We start from the raw sequence: 21854 nt of genomic DNA on the forward strand, positions 1-21854 counted from the left end.
TACTGCACAGGGGCCCTCTTATGACTGTGGCCGCCCCAGTGCAAATGGCTGTAAACCTTCAGGTCTTACACGATAAAAAATATGTTCAAACATGGTATGCACATTAATTTAACAAGTCCATTGTAGTAATGGCAAAAAAAATAGCAAATAACTCTGTATATAGATGAGCCACACAGATGTAACCACTAGAACAATTAACTAAATACAGCGCAAGTGGAATTAAAACGTAACTTTTACTAAGATAATATAAAAGTACAAATCAAAAAAAGCCACCCAAAAAAGTGATATAAAACCACAAGGGGAAAGGTCTCAACAAAGGGACCTAACAAAAAAACCCCTAAAAGGATTCAAAAAACACCGCCTGCAGAGGCGCTTGCAGATGGAAAGCAGACCAATATATGATTTAAAAGCTAGCTACAAGAAACAAATACATATGAGTCATGAAGCAATAGTACACATAATTGGTTGCATGTAAATAGAGAGATATTGCACAATGGCAAAAAACATAGCACCTATACCACGGTGTCATTAGTTAGAGTCATGGTAAAAAAATGGAACATTCTCACCAACTCCAGGATAAATAGGCAGGAGACCCGGAACACCTCTTGTTCAGGCCGCGGTCCGGAGTATGAAAAAGGGAACTGACAATACCCTGTCATTCCCTATGGGGCTAACAGTAGTCTATCCCCAAAAACTCCTGCCCTTACAAGGGCAGTCCACAGCTACCCCTGCACAAACATGCCCTGCACTCTCCCTGTGGTCAGTCCCAAAGTAGTTGTAGTAATGGGACATCTGGAAGGGTTAGCCGTAACTTCCTGGCCTCCTGTTGGTCATAATAGCCTGATGTCTTTTAAGGATTTTATTGACAGATATTGCCTCTCCAAATGCTGTGGTATAAAGCTATAAATTTACACTAAGCATTCAATAAACATGCAAGAGTAAGAATGTACTGAATAGAAATGAGAAGGTTCTTTAAAATAGTAAAAACCTCAATGCAGTCATCCAGTATGGATAAAGCTCATGTTGCTGCCTTTACCCTGCAATGCCTACAAGCTTGCAGCAGGAGATGCCAAAGACAGTGTGGGCACAAGCGCAGCCCAGTGCAGACATGGGTGAACGTTGGAGCGCTAAGTGCTGATTAAAAGGGGCAAAGACAAGTCCATAAAAGAAAATGGAACTAATACAGGGTTCTGCATAAATTTGAAGTAGAAAAGTAAGACTAGAAAGTTAGAATAAACAAGGAGAGTGCTGGTAGGATGAGGGAAGAAGCAAGTGATTCAGAGTGAACCTGTATATGCAGCGCCCCCACTGCCGCAGGGCCGAGGGGTACCCGGTACCGGGCCTCTGAGTCTCTGTTCTGGGGTTGTCACGGTGGCTAGACCTGGTCCGTGACCCTGCTGAGGGGCGTACAATGAAAGTGGAGGTATGGTGATGATGTTATGGTGCGGTGAAGTGCCGGTCGCAGTAAATAACGAGGACACCAGGTTGCAGTCTCTTTACCTCTTTACTGAAGGCTTCAGGGTCCTCAGTCCGGAATACGGATAACCAGGCTGCGCAAGTCCGGCCGGTCCGATGGCACCTCCAGAGTTCCCTTTGCAGGTGGAAATCTGTGCCTACCTTCTAGCGCTTGTGTGTTGTGGTCCTCCCCTGCTGTGCTCTCGGGATAGTACCCCACAACTGTTGTGTCTGTTTCTCGTGTTCCCTCACAACTCGATTCTGATGTTCTTCCACGTCCCCCAGATCTTATGGTTAGGACGCACCCGTATGACGGGGAGGCTCGGAGCTCTTCCGGGACTCTAGCGTCGCCCCACTCCTGTTGTTACCCCCTGTGTCTTCCTAGGTGAATTGGATGAGACAGCCCGCCTATAACTGACTGTCCTGCCGTAGGTTTGAAGTTTGGCCTGGAGCTCTATACTTCCTCGGCGTTCCGGCCACCGGTTATGCGCCTCAATAGGATGTTGCCTCGGTCTTACAGCACGACTCCTACTGTTATTCTCCTTGTTGCATTGATCTCGTTTCTCACTCAGCACAATAAACCTCGCTTCTTATCCTTTCATGGGGTACCAAGATATCGTGCAGGCGCGGTCCCGTAACGTTCTCTCTGGTTGCTAGGCCTCTGTCAGGATCCCACCCCTGACAGGGACCCCTCTGAATCTTCCCCTACAACACCCTCTGCCACAAGGTGTTGCCTTGTTCCAACCCAGTCAGCTTTCTCTTCTAACTTCCTACCTAACCCCCAGTTTTACCAGATTGTGAGGAGTGGCCTAATGAATAGAACCCTTAGCTCCCCCTGGAGGCCAGACTGTGAAGTGTATTGGTGACTGTGATACCTGGTCAGATGAACTCCTTCAGTGCCATCAGACGTACCATAGCCCCCCTTAGTGGCGGAGCTACAGTACTGCAACGACCAGGACTCTGGGGCGCTGCACATACCCTGATGTATAATAAATATTATGTGTTAGGCTAAGGCCACACTACCGTATTTTCTATCATCCGACTAAGTCTGTCCGATTATGCTAATCATACTATGATTAGAGTGTGATCGGATTTTCTCGGATGTGGAGAAGATGAAAAAAAAATCGGAAACAATCTGTCAGTCCGAGAAAATTGGACAGCATCCAGATGTTATCCGTTATTACCTTGTATGGCCCAGTGCGATTTGAATAGTGGATCGAAATCATGCATGCTGTGCTATTGCTTCCTTGGGCAAGTGCAATCCAATGTTTTAACAGATCGCGCTCAGACTGAGAATATGATCGCCTGCATGAGCCCTTATAGTGCTATTTTTCATATGATGCATTGATTTTAAAGATTACTGTGAAAAACTGCAGGAGTTTTGGGTAGGAAAGGGTTAGCAATTAGTGGGAAGCTCAGGGTGGGGCTGTAGCAATATGAGGGGCTGCTGAGGCCAAGAACACAAGAAGTGCCTTTAGTTACAGCATGGTGAGCATCAACCAGTCAGAAAGTTCTACTAGAACAGGAATCAAGAAAAAATGGCAGAAGCATTATCATAGGAGTACAGCTTAGTGAGAAGCTGGGAGAGGCCTAAACTGGTAGCCCTGAGACCACTGTCGGACTGACACGTGTGACACTCCAGGTTCCTGGTTGTCACATTGGCATTGCTTTCCTCATGGGGAGAGTGATGTCACGCTTGGGAGCGAGGGAGGATCTTCACTATCAGGTACACACAAACATGCAGCATGTTCACACTCCAGGCTAGAAGGGGGAGCTCTGATCCAGCTTGTGGGTGGCTCCCCTATATATATTCTGGTCTGGAGGGAAAGTCAGCCAGTCTGAGAGATAGTTCCTGTCATAGAGACAGAGGAGAAGGAAGGAGAGGGACCGTGCAGCCACGAAAAGTGCTGCAGCTCCTAGAGAAAGAGAAGGAGAAAGCTGAACAATTTGTAGAGAGCATGTTGGAGAAGTGAAGCACAGGAGAGTGAGAACTGGGGAGGACAGCTGCGAGTGGGCTACCTCCCTACAGAGCGCAGAAACCGGTGGCCAGAAGTCCGAGGTTGCGAGGGACTCCAAGACTTACAGCAGAAACTGGCAGGATAGCTGGACTACACATCAAATGTCCGCCCTAACACCTGGAGACACAGTGGCGAATAGAGCCCGGGTCGTGATAGAGACCCTGTAAAAAGGCTCGAGTCACCTGTCATATGGGTTAGTGTCCCACCTTTAAGGAGGACAGAGAGAACAGTGAGGACCTTGACAGAAGCCACAGGCAGCAAGGGACTATACCAAAGCGCTAGTAGGAAGGGGACTCTGAACTCACTTCCAAGCCGGCTGGACCCTGCCTGTACCTGTAGTCCGGGACCATGGACTGTGGCTGCCTGAAGTCTTCAGTAACCAGGTAAAGAGACTGCAAACCTGTGTCCTCTGTTCCTTTCTACACTACACACTATCTCCATATACACACCAGGAGCCCCTAAGGACCCAGCTTCACTTGTGGGAAGTTATACCATCTTAGCTGCCATGACATCACCCCAGTGGACCCCTTTAAGCTGCGTCGGTCACTTTTACATAGTTACATAGTTACATAGTTAGTAAGGCCGAAAAAAGACATTTGTCCATCCAGTTCAGCCTATATTCCATCATAATAAATCCCCAGATCTACGTCCTTCTACAGAACCTAATAATTGTATGATACAATATTGTTCTGCTCCAGGAAGACATCCAGGCCTCTCTTGAACCCCTCAACTGAGTTCGCCATCACCACCTCCTCAGGCAAGCAATTCCAGATTCTCACTGCCCTAACAGTAAAGAATCCTCTTCTATTTTGGTGGAAAAACCTTCTCTCCTCCAGACGCAAGGAATGCCCCCTTGTGCCCGTCACCTTCCTTGGTATAAACAGATCCTCAGCGAGATATTTGTATTGTCCCCTTATATAATTATACATGGTTATTAGATCGCCCCTCAGTCTTCTTTTTTCTAGACTAAATAATCCTAATTTCGCTAATCTATCTGGGTATTGTAGTTCTCCCATCCCCTTTATTAATTTTGTTGCCCTCCTTTGTACTCTCTCTAGTTCCATTATATCCTTCTTGAGCACCGGTGCCCAAAACTGGACACAGTACTCCATGTGCGGTCTAACTAGGGATTTGTACAGAGGCAGTATAATGCTCTCATCATGTGTATCCAGACCTCTTTTAATGCACCCCATGATCCTGTTTGCCTTGGCAGCTGCTGCCTGGGAGATCGTTGAGATCGTTTTGAAGATGAAATGTAAAGTATACCTCACAACTTTTGAAGAGCAGAAAGAGGGACAAATTTTAGCCACACCCCAGTCCGTGTCCATTTACCATTTCTTTCTACCCTCGCAGGATGAGATGTTAGAGAAGCCCTGGCAGTGAGGGAAATTCAGCAGATGCCCGAGACTACAGGGCATAGAGGTCGCGACTGGGCTCGTATGGGTGAGGGGACCACTGACGCCAGCACAAACTGCAACTGAATGCGTGGACGCACATTCAGCTGAAGTGTATTGTGGCACGGGTACGTGCGCTGAAATACATGCTGCTAGCCAATCAGAGGCCAGTAGCTGATGTTGGCGTGCACATGACTGGGGTGCATGGCAGTGAAGTTATACGCTCTCGTTGCTTGAAAGCTGAAGTCAGCTGCAGCTTCACAAGAGGACACCGTGCAGCAAGGGAGTAGAGGTAAGGTGAGTAGATTCATTTTTTTTTCTATACATTAAAGAAGAGCAGCAGATTGGGGGACATACCGTATACCAGGAAGGGGCCCAGGATAAGGGACATATATACCAGGATGGGGAACATATATACCAGGATTGAGGTCATATATACCAGGATGGAGGACATATATATTTATATACTAGGATGGGGGACATATAAACTAGGATGGGGGACGTATGTAACAGGACGGAGCCCATATATCTGATCAACATGCAGGGACGGGGTTTGTGTTGAGGGAAGCCCAGACCCAAATTTTGAATCAGGGCTTGTTGGACTCTAGTTAGGCCGAGTTCACATTGTGTTAACAGCAGCCCGTTCAACACATGCGTTAACGGGCTGCTGTTAACGCAAGTGCCGATATGTCGTCGCGCTAGCACAGATAGAGCTAACAGATGCTCTATCTGCACTAGCAGTGATGGACCCGGAAACGCTGCAGCCCGCGTCCCAGGGTCCGTCACTCAATGACGGCACATCGCTAGCGCACGCCCATTGTGTTCGTGCGCTAGCAATGCGTCCGACATAGGACTTTAATGGCGGCGTTAACAAACTGTGTTACACCGCGTTATGCCGCGGTGTAACGTAGTCCGTCTAACGGACGCCTCTAATGCAGTGTGAACCCTTGTTTCACAGAGAGGTGCATGTATGCAGCCATGTGTGGTATACAAAGATATGAAAAATCTCACGTAAATGTTGTAAATATTTTCCATACATAAACTATCATGCAAGGTGATTTTTAAATGTGCAGCATATTTCTTTTTGCCTAACTCATTAAGAACATCGCCCCTGCAATCAGGGTCGCCATAAGGGCATTACTGCCATTACGGCTAGATGGGGCCCAGTAAGCAGAAGCAAAGGGGGGTCCAGACTAGGTGAGACACTCTGCGCAGCCTGCGTTGAGGCGACACGGCAGAGCCACTGTAAATAATAATGAGGGGAACCAGATTATAAACTTATGATATGTTCACATGCGGCAGATTTATTTTTACAGAAAGTTCTGCGTGTGAAATTCCTATTCATATGTCTGAATAAGGTTGTTTGTGCAGCACATACATGGCTTTCTGCAGACTTCAGGCTGGGGGTACATGGCGACTTTTGCCATGATACAGGTAACTTGGCCAAAGATTGCTGTATTCCACTGTAGCTGTATACTGCAAGTTAATGGAGCTGCATTTCGACCTACAAGGTAATATGGCAAATAAGTCACAAGATTTGAACTTGTTCCAAATACTCTTATTACTTATTATTACTCTTAAAAGTGTGTTCCTGTTATAAACCCCAGTGATCACTAGACGAACAATAGTTTCTGTGGTACGCAATTGCCTGAAGTAGAAAGTACCATACAAACGTGTGGCTGACTCGCCTTCATTTCTTCTCCCCTCCGCTGCCTAGAGTAATCTGTTATCCATTTAGCGATTGTCTTAAGAAATAATAAAAAAAAGCACATTATAGTTAACATCCAGCCACAGTGTGAAGAAAAAAAAACCTCTGGAAAAAATGCTGTGATTTTTTTTCATAAAAAAAAGTTGTGTGAAACCACTCTAAGGAATGTATATAACTGATCTGTTATGCAATGTTCATTGTGATGGAGGCATAGAGATATTACAGTATGAGTCCACATAAAATCACATGGAATTCATGAGTGGAAATACTGTGGGGTGCCCCAGTGCCTGCTGTATTATGGATGTTTCTTCCTCTGATGGCATAAAATGCTTCATGGAGGTATCATATGGCAACATACAGACTGTATATGGCTCTGTAGGATTGAACTGTGTGCTGCCATACAAGGTCCATGTGTACAGCGTTGCCTTGCACACGGGCCCTATTCCCCTGAACTGTGCTGACCATTACATGGCTGCCGCGCAGATCTACACTGGCTGTTTCCACTGAGCGTAAATCATATCATGTTTGTGTGACAGACTTTCCTCTTTTTTTTCCTTTCTCTTTTTTTAAATAAGGTTTCGCTACTATCAAAATGTCTGCACTTCAAGTTATTCATTTGTCTGGTGGGACTGGGCTAGGTGGGAGAAGGAAATAGACTGGATGGCGCTGAATGGAATCAACATGCCTCTCGCATTTACAGGCCAGGAGGTCATATGGCAACGGGTAAAACAACCTATCCTGATATCAAATGCCGAGAAAAATTATATATATATGTGTGTGTATATGGTGTGTGTGTAAATGAATATACAGTGGGTACGGGAAGTATTCAGACCCCTTTAAATTTATCACTCTTTGTTTCATTGCAGCAATTTGGTAAATTCAAAAAAGTTCATTTTTTTCTCATTAATGCACACTCTACACCCCATCTTGACTGAAAAAAACAGAAATGTAGAAATTTTTGCAAATTTATTTAAAAAGAAAAACTGAAATATCACATGGTCATAAGTATTCAGACCCTTTGCTCAGTATTGAGTAGAATAATATTAATAATAATAATAATCTTTATATAGCACTAACATATTCCGCAGCGCTTTACAGTTTTGAACACATTATCATCGCTGTCCTTGATGGGGCTCATAATCTAAATTCCTTTTCAGTATGTCTTTGGAATGTGGGAGGAAACCGGAGCACCCAGAGGAAACCCACGCAAACTAAGAGAGAACATACAAACTCCTTGCAGTGCTGACCACTGAGCCACTGTGCTGCCCTGAAGCACCCTTTTAAGCTAGTACAGCCATGAGTCTTCTTGGGAATGATGCAAGGAGTTTTTCACACCTGGATTTGGGGATCCTCTTCCATTCTTCCTTGCAGATCCTCTCCAGTTCCATCAGGTTGGATGGTGAGGGTTGGAGGACAGCCATTTTCAGGTTTCAGAGCTGTTCTGAAGCCAAGCCTTTGTTATTTTAGCTGTGTGCTTAGGGTCATTGTCTTGTTGGAAGGTGAACCTTCGGCCAAGTCTGAGGTCCAGAGCACTCTGGAAGAGGTTTTCATCCAGGATATCTTTGTACTTGTCCGCATTCATGTTTCCTTCAATGGCAACCAGTCGTCCTTTCCCTGCAGGTGAAAAACACCCCCATAGCATGATGCTGCCACCACCATGTTTCACTGTTGGGATTGTATTGGGCAGATGATGAGCAGTGCCTGGTGTTCTCCACACATACCACTTAGAATTATCACCAAAAAGTTCTATCTTCATCTCATCAGACTAGAGAATCTTATTTCTCATAGTCTGGGAGTCCTTGATGTGTTTTTTTTTAGCAAACTCTATGCGGGCTTTCATATGTCTTGCACTGAGTAGAGGCTTTCGTAGGGCCACTCTGCCATAAAGGCCCGACTGGTGATGGGCTGCAGTGATAGTTGACTTTGTGGAACTTTCTCCCATCTCCCTACTGCATATCTGGAGCTCAGCCAGAGTGATCTTGGGGTTCTTCATTACCTCTCTCACCAAGGCTCTTCTTCCATGATTGCTCAGTTTGGCTGGACGGACAGGTCTAGGAAGACTTCTGGTGGTCCCAAACTTCTTCCATTTAAGGATTTTGGAGGCCACTGTGCTCTTAGGAACCTTGAGTACTGCAGAAATTCTGTTGTAACCTTGGCCAGATCTGTGCCTTGCCACAATTCTGTCTCTGAGCTCCTTGGCCAGTTCCTTTGACCTCATGATTCTCATTTGGTCTGACATGCACTGTGAGCTGTAAGGTCTTATTTAGATAGGTGTGTGCCTTTCCAAATCAAGTCCTATCATTTTAATTAAACACAGCTGGACTCCAATGAAGGAGTAGAACCATGTCAAGGAGGATCACAAGGAAATGGACACCATGGGACTTAAATATGAGTGTCTGAGCAAAGGGTCTGAATACTTATGACCATGTGATATTTCAGTTTTTCTTTTTTAATACATTTGCAAAACTGTCCACATTTCTGTTTTTTTCAGTCAAGATGGGGTGCAGAGTGTACATTAATGAGAAAAAAATATGAACTTTTTTGAATTTACCAAATGGCTGCAATGAAGCAAAGAGTGAAAAATGTAAAGGGGTCTGAATATTTTCCGTACCCACTGTAAATATCTGTCTCCCACTGCTTGGTATAGCTTCCGATATTTCAGATTCAGAGTAAAATAAATAACCTACGGCACCACATTGGCATTATGCGATTTTTCTGTTACACCCAGCTCCACGTTTTACCACTAGGTGGCACTACATGATTATATATGAATTGTATGTAGATACTACCCATTCCTGATGACCGGTATATTGTTCGTGATCACGAAACATCTGTTTCACATTTTGACCACTGTCTAATTTAGCCGAGATAAAACGTTTTGCTTCTTTTTTTCCCTGCTTTGAGACTGTGCTCGATTTTATGGAAAACCCTAGGATGCAATAGTCAAGCAGATGGTCTCCAGATGTTTGCTCATGTGTGGGGTATGATATGAGAATTTTCTTATTGATTCATATAGAAATGCTTGCCAAAAAGACCTTTCACACTGTACACAATACTTTGAGAAGTGTTGGTAGCTCCATTTATTAATTAGATCTCTGATTTATTAATTGCTCCCATTAGGAGCATATATACGGTATATATATCCTCCTAATGGGAACAATTATATATATATATATATATATATATATATATACAGTATTTGTAGATTGTGAGCACTCATGGTCCGGGTTCTCTCTTCTTCTGTACCAGTCATGACCTGTGTTGTTTAAGATTCCTGTACTTGTTTTTATTATGTATACCCCTACTCACATGTAAAGCGCCATGGAATTAATGACGCTATAATAATAATATATATATATATATATTTATTTATTTATTTATACATTTTCTGGCCCGATGTCCATTATATATACATTTTCTTTTCTCCATATAACAAGTTATGACAAAGCAGTTGAGCCTGATAATTATTTGACCATAGGAACTGTTATTCTTAAAGGTATATATTTTTTTCCCCTAATTTTAGGTATTTTTGACTTTGGGATTAAACCAGTCGGAGATTGATGACTTTTTCACAGGTCCTGCATTTCTTGCCTGGGGTCGGATGGGGAATATTCACACATGGGGTGGTCCATTGTCTTCCAATTGGATGGAGAAGCAGCTCTTCCTGCAGGTAGATAATCCGTGTACTGTGACATGCCGAGAAATGGGGAAAATCAGAAGCTGAAGATCTGAGTTTTAGCCTTTTATTAAACTGGCTAATAATGAATAGAAATTTGATGAAACGTAATGCTAAATGCTAATCTATTTCCTTATTTTATGCATTAACAAATTTAATATTATACAGGATTTTGTAGGAATTGTTAGGTTAGGAGATGCAATGTGATAACAGGCAATACAAGTAGTAATGTTAAATTGTTCCATACCTTCAATAGAATTGTGAACTGTGGACTATCTCTCCTGACTCCATACTCTCCTTAACATGCAAATAGTCTCTTCAATCTTAACATGAATATTTCCCAGAGGAGCATTGTGGCTTTAAGTCCCGTCATCTTGGCATGGTTAACATGTCACTCTACACAAGGAGAAATGTTACCCCTTGGATACCGGTCAGACGCCTCTCACTCAGCCAAACCAGATCTTGCACTTTGCACTGACGAGGGGCAGTACCCTGAACCACAGTGTCTGTTAATTGAGATTCTGGTTTGGCTCTTATCCTAAGTCATGTGACAAGGCTCGTTAAAGGGTTGACATTGACTGTTAGGATTGCTACTTCCAATAGGTCACAGTAGAGTTCTAGTTCTCTTCCTCTCTAAAGAGACAATTAGCATATTTCCCAGAGGAGCATTGCTACTTTAAATCTCCTCATCTCAGCATGCTTAACATGTCACTCTCCGCAAGGAGAAATGTTACTTCTTGGATAAAGGGGAGCTCGGAATAACAAAGGCCAAGTGTTAAAGTTTACACTTCCTGACACTTATCTTCAGTGACATCAGCTATTGACACTCCTCACCCTCATACGCATCAGAATGTTGTCTGATGCCTTTAAGAAGTTGGGTGGCTGGAGCATAATGGCCTGATCTACTCATTCATTTTATTTAAAGGGGACCTGTCATTCGATTCTTGCTGCCAAAACTGCAGGTAGCAGGAATCGGTGCCTGGCTGCATGATTGCATTTTGGTATGCTTTCTCTGAAACTCTTAAGTGTTTCAGAGAAAACAGAGTTTGAAGACTATTGTATGCACACACTATAGAAATGGACCAGACTAGTCCAACAGAACCACCCCCCGCCGGCTTCTCCCTGCCGTGCTCCAGGTGATGGACAGGTCCCTTCCTTGTTGTTCCTCATTTCGGAAACAAATTCAGCCCTGATACCTGCTTCCTGTGGTTGAGGAGCATGAGTCTACTGACATGTTCTCTTCTAGGAACGTGTTACAGATGATGGCATTAATAGCTATATCCAACTTTTATTAAATGAGATCATGATGATCAGTGCTGCTTCCTTTCAAAGGCTATGTGGGAATAATAGTCTAAAAGTCAATTTACACATGCTGGTGTAATCGGCAAACAAATGTACATAAGACCGGTAGTTCCCTATCATCCGCTTATGTAAACATGCTGCCGATTAATGTTTTCTTTGACTGATTGGATCATTTATGCAGATCATTACATCATCCCTGTCGGCAGCACATCTCCCCCAGTAAACACGTGATGTGCTGCCGAAAACATGCACTCAGTGTGGGGACAGAACAATCACATTAACAATAGTTCTCTCCCAATACAGTTTTGTCTGCCAGTCTGAGCCGACTATAAACAAGAGCTGGCCACTTGAAAACTGATCACTTATGGGCAGAAATCGGTCTGTCTAAATAAGACTGTTGACACCTGTCTAAGTAAATGAAGCCCACTGGATAGGAACGCTACAAGGGTCAGTCTGATCTGATAAAGTGATGGCTTGTTGCTAGACCATGTCATCACTTTATGATTGGGGGCCTCACACTGATCCCGAGAATGATTTAGCAATGTGTCCTCCTTGGGGCATTGCTGTGCAGGGAAACCATGAAGAGGCTGCAGTTATAAAGCAGCGCTAGTGGGGGTCACACGAGTCGGATCGCGCTGATCATAAAGTGATGATGTCACTTGCCCCAACTATATGCCATGACTGTACTGGGTGTTGATAACCCTTTGAGCCTAACTGAACCTGATGATAAATGCATTTATTTCATGTTAAATCTTAGAACAAGATTGTAGAGAGGATGAGATCTCTCGGAATGATCACGGTGCTGCCTGCATTTGCTGGACATATTCCACAAGGCCTGCTAAGGTAATTCATTACTTATTGTTGAGTTGTGTGTATTCTATACTGCTCTAAAATAGCACATATGGCCAAATGACCTGATAAAGTGATCATTTTTGCAATTGGGCTTCATTAAATATTTCCAACCATTTAGTTTTTACAGGCTCTTAGTTTCCCTGCACGTTGAACTTTGATGTGGTCTGTGGTCGTAAATCTGCTGAGAAAAGCTCAGAAAAAAACACATACAAGAGTTACAGGAAAGAAATATATCTTGGTACCTATTAGACTGTCCTGATTGTAAAAATCATTTTATGTCCTAAAAACACGCATTTCAGTAAAAAAAATGTCCCCGAAGGGGACAACCCATTTAATGATGGCTGGTATGACTGTCAAAGGTTGCTATACAAACTTTTTAAGAATGACTGGAAAGATAGTTGAGGTACCTAATGGAGTACTAACATGTTACAAAGGGAAGACTCGTATATATTGTTATCCAGCCTATCTCTCTGCTGTGAGATGGGGATTAGCCCCCATAGTCCATTCATCTTGTAGAGCCATACCTGGCTTTGACACTTTCTACACACTGAGAAATTCCACCTAAGGATGCGATCTCATCTTATTCCAATCCTGAGTTCAGTTTGCCTTTCCTTATCGTTTCTTGTTTTCGCACTAAAACTATATGATGGGTGGTCAAAGTTCAATTCCCTCATTTTAGTTTTATTATTTTTACAGAATATTTCCTAAAATCAATGTGACAAGACTTGGTGGATGGAGCAACTTCAATTGTACATACTCGTGCAGTTATTTACTAGACCCGGAGGATCCCCTTTTCCAGAAGATTGGAGGGCTCTTTATGACTGAGATAATACGGGAATTTGGAACTGACCATATTTATAATGCAGATACATTCAACGAGATGACCCCAACCTCTTCTGATCCTGCCTATTTGTCTGCAATCAGTAGTTCCATCTTTAAGTCCATGGTTAATGGTATGAATTTAACCTACTAATTAGTAAATTAATCATTTTTTATCTTGTGCACTACTCAGGAATTAATGCTACTAAAGGGGTTTTCCTTAGGATAGGTCATTAGTATCAAATTGAGGGGGTTTTAAAGTCAGCACCCTCCACAGTCAATTGTTTTCAACTCAAAAACTGGAGCTGAAAATAGCTAATTAGTGGCAGCGCTGGTGCTGGACACCCACCGATGTGACATTGATGACCAGTCCTTAGGATAGGTCCACAGTATTAAAAGCATGTACAACCCCTTTCTGCACCAGGGGAGCCTGTAATCTTAGATTTCACCTTCAGGCCCAATTTAATTATATTAACCTTTCAACTTACTACATTTATGAGATGGGAAAAACTGGATATATTTTTTTTCCCCATTTAGTTAATACACAAAAAAACAACACTTCACATTCAAACCTGTCATGTTGTACAGGCAGTCTGATCTATTACTAGTATGTCATACAGAAGAAGAAGCTTTATCCATTGAAATTGCTGGTGTTTGTGTACATATGAGTCCAGTGGACAATCCTACTAGTGATTTTTATTTTATTTATTTATTTTACTCATTTATATAGCGCCATTAATTCCGCAACGCTTTACAAACATTATCATCACTGTCCTCACTGGGGCTCACAATCTACATTCTCTATCAGTATGTCTTTGGAGTGTGGGAGGAAACCCATGCAGGCACAGGGAGAACATAGAAAAGCCTGACAGATGTTGTCCTTGGTAGGATTTGAACCCAGGACCCCAGTGTCATACAGGGAAGAGTGTCAATCAGTGAATAAGACCACCCCCTGGATTCATATGTATACAAACACCCAAATTCAATGAATAAAAGACAGGATTCATTGATTTTTTTCCCACTAAAATGTAGATCAATGTGATCAGATCCTCCTCTCTATAACATCCTGCCTGCAGATCACATACAATTTTTAATATAACTGGTTCCCTTTAACGTTCTCACTGCTGCAAATACAGTGAAAGTGACCAGACAGAAAAGTCACATTTATCATTAGGTATGGGCAATGTGAGAACTTTTTCACCATTTGATCTTGATATTTCACACTCGCACCTGAGGGTCAGAGCAAGTTCTTTAAAATCCACAGTCAATAAATAGATCACCACTTCACTGGTCCTCCCCAGTTCTAAAACAGAAAACGCAATGACAAAAAGACCCATTAGCAAAACTTCAGATGAAGAATGGATTTTATTCTATATACAAAAACATTTGTTTAAAATTGTATATAGAAACAGTTTCTCAATCACTTGCCCAGTGACTAGTGTGTGGTTCTAAGCAAAGTACGTGCCATGGATGATGTCAATATACTCTGCCCATTGCTTCCTCCAGCAAGGTACTTGACTTTGCCTGCACTGCACTGACTTCAACGTGTCCAGACTGAAATGATGTCAATCAACACCTATGGGGATTAATGATGGAGGCTTTAGTGATGACAGCTGGAGCCTTTGCTTGGCTTGGTACCACCCAATGGACACTTTCGACCTGGACTTATACAAAAATGTTGTAACATTTCAAGCGGTTTTATGCTAGATTTCTGGTAAAAACTTCTTGAAGATTCTGTCCCTTAAGGTTAATTTTCTAGGCAAAGTTGACCAATAGTAAAACGTATGTTCTTACCTGTAATTAAGTGTGCTATTCGGCACTGTCATTGGTTCACTAAAGAGAAATCTGCTTTGCTTTAAGCCCAGGGTCAAGAAGCGTTAGACCACATTGCTAATTGCAGGATGATATAATATCTCAAATGTGGTACATATTAGTTATATTGTCATTACTCAATCAGCATATGCAGTACATACTACACCGAGTATCCCCCGACACATGATGTCTGGAGAGATAAGAGTCGGGAAATTTGATTTTTACTCTCCCAACCCTTTTGTTATTCGCTAGGTAAGCTGCCGTCAGAGTTGTATGGCAGAGGCTTTCTTTGCTTTCCCTTTAAACACCAGTGCACATTTGGCTGAGCTAAATGTTCATGTGTCTGGGGGAGTCGGAATAGATAGCTGTTGTCCGAACGATCATTTTGTCCATCAGCTCTCTAATGTGTATGGTGGCCATTAGTGTTTTTTACATCGTAAACTAACATTTTGTTTTTATCTGTTTTTAGTGGATCCTGGAGCAATCTGGTTGTTGCAGGGCTGGCTGTTTGTTAACAATCCTTCGTTCTGGAAGCCAGCACAGATTCGTGCACTACTTCACGGGGCACCTATTGGTAAAATAATTGTCCTTGACTTGTTTGCAGAGAATTCGCCTGTTTATCAATCAACAAAGTCTTTTTTTGGACAACCATTTATTTGGTGCATGTTGCATAACTTTGGTGGCAACCATGGTTTATATGGAAATGTTGACACTGTCAACTCTGGGCCCTTTGAGGCCATGTCATTCAATGACTCAACCATGGTTGGAACAGGACTGACCCCAGAAGGGATTGAACAGAATGACATGATATATGAACTGATGAATGAGATAGGTTGGAGCTCCCAGCCCCTTAACCTTACTGAGTGGATCGTAGGTTATTCCACCAGACGATATGGGCAAAAGAACCCCAATGCTCTCAATGCCTGGTATCTTCTTCTTAGAAGTGTCTACAACTGTACCCAATATTGGAAAGACCATAATCACGCCCCCCTAGTAAGACGACCATCTCTTAAAATGAACACAGAAGTCTGCTACAATCAAAGCTACCTCTTTGAAGCTTGGAAATTTATGTATTTTGCTGCTCCTGCTCTGTCAAACAGTAGCACGTTTCTTTATGATCTGGTGGATGTAACTAGAGAAGCTGCACAGCAGTTGGTGACTCAATATTATATAGACATCAAAACATTTTATGAAAGTGAAGATCTTGAAAAACTTATGACTGCAGGTGGTGTGTTAGTTTACGATCTTCTCCCTGAACTAGATAATCTCCTTTCCAGTCAACCCCAGTTTTTGCTTGGCAGATGGTTGAAAGATGCCAGTAAAATGGCAGTAACTCCAGAAGAGGCTTTACTTTATGACATGAATGCTCGTAACCAGATCACCCTTTGGGGTCCAACTGGCAACATTTTGGACTATGCTAACAAACAATTTGGTGGGCTAGTGCGAGATTATTATTCTAAACGCTGGAGCCTATTTCTTTGGTGCTTGATTGAAAGCCTGAATGCACATCAACCCTTCCACCAAGAAAAATTCATTCATGCTGTATTCGACGTAGAGAAGGCGTTCATCTACAATGGCAAGCAATATAGTCCATCTCCCACTGGGAACACCATAGATATTGTGAAAAACATGTTTATAAAGTATTATCCAAATGCAGTAAAAATAAATGAAGGAAAATAAACCACAATGTCTCAAAATTCTAAGACGTAATAAATAAACTTATAAGGGAAATTTTGTACTCCAATCTAATCTCTCGTCAATTTTTTCTATTAGTGTTGGATTACAATCATAAAATGTGCATAAAACTCATAAATACCTTTGCTGTATCAGCATTGTTCTTCAAGATATGCAGGTTAATAAAAAAATGAATATTTATAGTTTCAACATTTTCTCTACAGTTTTTTCGCCAATCTATTGAGGTAAAACACTAATTTTAGTTTGTTTCAAAATCACATACATTACAATTGTTATAATACTGGCACTAAATCGGTGTCCCCCAACCAATAGCTGAATAGAAGCGTGTGGCTTCCAAGCTGGTAGTACTAGTAGCTCACCTGAATAGAAGCGTGTGGCTTCCAAGCTGGTAGTACGAGTAGCTCAACTGAATAGAAGCGTGTGGCTTCCAAGCTGGTAGTACTAGTAGCTCAACTGAATAGAAGCGTGTGGCTTCCAAGCTGGTTGTACTAGTAGCTCACCTGAATAGAAGCGTGTGGCTTCCAAGCTGGTAGTACTAGTAGCTCGACTGAATAGAAGCGTGTGGCTTCCAAGCTGGTAGCACTAGTAGCTCAACTGAATAGAAGCGTGTGGCTTCCAAGCTGGTAGTACTAGTAGCTCCACTGAATAGAAGCGTGTGGCTTCCAAGCTGGTAGTACTAGTAGCTAGACTGAATAGAAGCGTGTGGCTTCCAAGCTGGTAGTACTAGTAGCTCAACTGAATAGAAGCGCGTGGCTTCCAAGCTGGTAGTACTAGTAGCTCGACTGAATAGAAGCCAGTGGGTTCCAAGCTGGTAGTACTAGTAGCTCAACTGAATAGAAGCGTGTGGCTTCCAAGCTGGTTGTACTAGTAGCTCACCTGAATAGAAGCGTGTGGCTTCCAAGCTGGTAGTACTAGTAGCTCAACTGAATAGAAGCGTGTGGCTTCCAAGCTGGTAGTACTAGTAGCTCAACTGAATAGAAGAGTGTGGCTTCCAAGCTGGTAGTACTAGTAGCTCTAAGCAATATATATCCTGGTGGGACCAGAGATATCGTAGTTTTATTTAGCTTTGACACAAGTGTCAAATTTATCTCATCAACAGCTAATATTATGGTAAAAGTCATGTGGCTAGGTCATATCCTCAACAGATTATTTTCACATCGACTGTGGCTCAACTTGCTCGTAAGTTGAAAAGATTGATGACCTATGTACTAAATGTCTCGTCAATTAATAATTTTGTTATAGATGAGGTGTAGCTGTAGTGGGGAACATTTTGACTGCTATGGAGGGAGCCAACAAGCCACTGTGCCTTGGCAAGAGTATTTAGATACAGGGGTAGAGGAGCAAACTGAAATTTTGTCCCAGAGAAAGAAAAGCTACACCTCTGCATATTAGTGTAGTTACATTGTGAACATCACAGTATGGCTGTAAATGAAGGATACAGCCACATAACCTTTATAAAATTCACTGCTGGATAATCTCCTGTAGTTACAAATTGAGTCTAATTGTTGGTTCTTAACAACTTCAGGTTCCCTTTAACACATATAAATCCATATTGATTGTAGAAAACCTGTTTCTAGCTTGACGGAGGAACAATTGAAGGTTTTCTCTGGTCATACCCTTAGGATAGATGATCAGTATCCGACATCACATCAGTGGGTACCCAACACCCGGCATCCCCACTGATCAGTTGTCATCAGCTCCAGTGGTGGATGGATGTAAATATTGAGTGGAGTTAAACTGACAGTGTACTAACAAGTACCGTCCGTTAGCTTCTACTCACTTGAGAACCTACCTACTACTGATATATATCAGTAGTTCCCACATTTCACTGCAGTTAAATACCCAAAAAATCGCCATACACAGCTTAAATGGAACCTGTCGGCAGGATTGTGCACAGTAAGGCTACTTTCACACTAGCGTCGGGTAACGTCCTTCGCAATGCGTCGTTTTGGAGAAAAAACGCATCCTGCAAAGTTGCCCGCAGGATGCGTTTTTCTCCATAGACTTGCATTAGCGACGCATTGCGACAGATTGCCACAGGTCACATCCGTCGTGCGACGGATCTGTCGTGTTTTGGTGGACCGTCGGCACAAAAAAAGTTCCATATAACTTTTTTTGTGCGTCGCGTCCGCCATTTTCGACCGTGCATGCGTGGCCGAAACTCCGCCCCCTCCTCCCCGGACTGCAGAATGGGCAGCGGATGCGTTGTAAAACTGCATCCGCTACCCACCTCTTGCAGTTATTTCACAGCATGCGTCGGTACGTCGGCCCAACGCATTGCGAAAGGCCTGTACCGACGCTAGTGTGAAAGTAGCCTAACCTACACAGTGTCAGGTTGGGGCCGTTATACTGATTGAAATGATACCTGGGTGATAAAATCCGTCTTGTGGTTGTTGTTTAATCTTTATTTTCAGGTTTGAGTTAATGAGATTGCAGCACCCCAGAGTCCTGGTCGTTACAGTAATACCATTCTCCTCTAGGGGGGAGTGATGTTACGTCTAAAGGCAATAAAGATCTCTTTGTCAGGTAACATAATGCATGCAACATGTTCACACTCCAGACCAGAAGGGGGAGCTCTAAGCCTGTTTTAGGGGAACTCCCTTATAAAACATCCTGATCTGGAGGGAAAAGGAGTTTAGATTTCAGTTCCTGTCAGGAAGACAGAGGGAGAGGAAGGAGTCCTGGAGCCTGAAGTGCTGCAGCTCCTGGAAGAAGACACTAAAGTGAACATATTGCAGAGAGTGTGCAGGAAAGCAGAGCACAGGAGAGGAATATCAGAGGGAGATCAGCCAGGAGCAAGCTACTTCCCTCTGAGGCGCAGGAATCCGGTAGCCAGAATACCGAGGGAGTAAGAATCTCTATGCTTTACTTCAGAGACTGGCAGAACAGATAATTCCACATTACCTGCCCGACCTATACCCAGGAGGCACGGTGGCAACTTGTGGGGCCCGGGGCGTGATAGATTCCCTGTAAAAAGCCTCAGGCCACCAGTCATATGGGTTTGTCCTATCCATTCCATCAGGGGTACAGAGAGAAAGAGAAATATCTAGAACACTAACATCAGTTGTGAGGACCTTACCGAGAAGCTCAGCAGGGAGGTACTACAACACCCAGGCGCTAGAGGAAGGCTACTGATTTCCACCTGGATAAGGGGACTCTGGATTTGCCTTCAGACTGGCCAGACTCTGCCTACCCTGTGGTCTGTACCCTGGGACTGTGGATGCTGAAGCCTTCAGTAGAGGTAAAGAGACTGCAACCTTGTGTCCTTGTGTCTTCACTGTACCTCACACCATTCACCATCTACACTCTGGGAAGCCCTGGGGATACACTTCACCTGTGGGAAGGTATACCATCTAGCTGCCATCACATCACCCCAGCGGACCCCTAAGCAGCGTCGGTCACCCTGACCGAATACCACAGGTGGCATCACGAACATTATCCCTTTAAAGACCTTTCCCCAATTTACAACGGATGTCCCTAGGGCCACGGACCGGGTCAGCCACCGTGACATCCCCACTGAGAACCGAAGGACCCGGTACCGAGTACCCCATAGCCCTACTGGGGGCGCTCCAATCTTTCGGCGTCACGAACAGGATCTACTTAAGCCTGAAATGAAAATCATGTCATGTGCGCCTAAGAACTGTGCCAGAACTGTATTTGAACTGTGATTTACTAAAGAACTGTGTATTGCCATTTGCCACCAAAATTCCTGCCAAAATCCGCCATTGTCGCGCAAGCGTGGAGCGCGAGGGGGAGGAGACGCACCTTCGTGGGCGGAGCTAGCCGAAACGAGCGCGAGGCAGGAAGAACGGGTGCCGTGCTGCTACCTGGAACGCCGGAAGTGAAGACGTCGTACAGCGGAGCCGCAAAAGGAGACGCCGGCTTCTATCAGGTTAGCGAGGGGAAATTGCCATGTCTCATCTGGGAGGGGAGTCGGCGGCGGTCGCAGCCGCAGACCTAGTAGCACCTCCAGGCCTCGCAGCGGACGTGCCCGCAGGCCCCGCGATAGGCGCAGCCGCAGAGCCTGCCGTTCCTATCAGCCAGCCGGGCGCCGCCTCAGCTACAGCGGCCATCATGTCCTTCTCCATGCTATACATACCTGGAGCAGCCTGGCTCCCGCAATATTCCGGGGAATCGCATACATTAGCTGACTTTAAAGAGAGACTCTGCAGCCTGCTTGAAGTTTACCCCCTGACAGAGCATCAGAAAGTTCACATTGTAAGGGGCCAACTGCTTGGAGCGGCCCAGAGGGAGATGAAATCCTGGCTAGCTGCAGATAAAGAGACTGTGCAGCGGGTCTTTGCCAAACTTAAGACCACCTTTGACACCCGCACCGCTGCAGAAATTAAAGTGACGTTCTATGGGTGCAAGCAGAGGCCTACGGGACTATGCCCTTAATCTCCAGGAAGCACTGCAGGCAATCAGGCAGGTTGACCCTAATAGTGTGCCAGATGAGGACAAACTCTTAAAGGAGCGGTTCATTGAGGGACTCCTGTGCAATAACCAAAGGGCCCAACTGCACCTCCTGGTCATGCCTGACCTCACCTTTGCGCAGTTCAAAGACAAGGCCATCCAGGTGCTACAGGAACGGCAGCTCAGTCGTGCAGTTCCCCCTAGGTGTCCAGCCCTCACGTACCACCAGGAGGTGGCGCTCTTTCCTCAAGTCTCTGCTGAGGCGGATGCTCAGATCCTTGAAGATGATTCCCCCGCCGGACTACGCCTCCAACTACAGGAGCTGACCAAGAACGTTGCTGCATTAGCCTGGACCGTGCAGTCCCTACAGGAGGCCCCCAATGAGAAGATTAAGCTGGCTTCCAGACCGGAGGATGCTCCCTGGCGACAACAGAAGAGGATCCCGCCGACCAGAGGCAGAGACGACGATCGCTATCATCAGGACGGATGACCCATCTGCCGCCGCTGCAATCAGGCGGGCCACATTGCAAGGTACTGTCATTTAAATGAGCAACCCCTGGGGCAGAGGGCCAACCCCCAGGAGTAGGACGACCAGGCCCACAAAACTGGCGAGCCAAGTACTTTGGAGGACGACCTGTTCTCCCCATTGTGATCAATGGTATCCCCATGAACACTCTGTTGGACACCGGTTCTCAGGTGACAACTATGCC

At 44.2% G+C, this 21854-nt stretch overlaps 1 protein-coding gene across 1 annotated transcript in view; it reads left to right on the top strand.

The window, feature by feature from the left end:
- Positions 1-16780, top strand: part of NAGLU (N-acetyl-alpha-glucosaminidase) — a 28712-nt gene extending 11932 nt beyond the window's left edge. Inside the window, exons 2-6 of the mRNA XM_077251985.1 lie at positions 7151-7298; positions 10099-10245; positions 12311-12396; positions 13102-13358; positions 15506-16780. Coding sequence (XP_077108100.1) covers positions 7151-7298; positions 10099-10245; positions 12311-12396; positions 13102-13358; positions 15506-16716 — 1849 coding nt within the window. The 3' untranslated portion in view covers positions 16717-16780. The remainder of the gene's footprint in view (positions 1-7150; positions 7299-10098; positions 10246-12310; positions 12397-13101; positions 13359-15505) is intronic.
- The last annotated feature ends 5074 nt before the right edge of the window (positions 16781-21854 follow it).

This window comes from Ranitomeya variabilis, chromosome 4 (assembly GCF_051348905.1).
Source record: "Ranitomeya variabilis isolate aRanVar5 chromosome 4, aRanVar5.hap1, whole genome shotgun sequence".
NCBI classification, from domain to species: Eukaryota; Metazoa; Chordata; class Amphibia; order Anura; family Dendrobatidae; genus Ranitomeya; species Ranitomeya variabilis.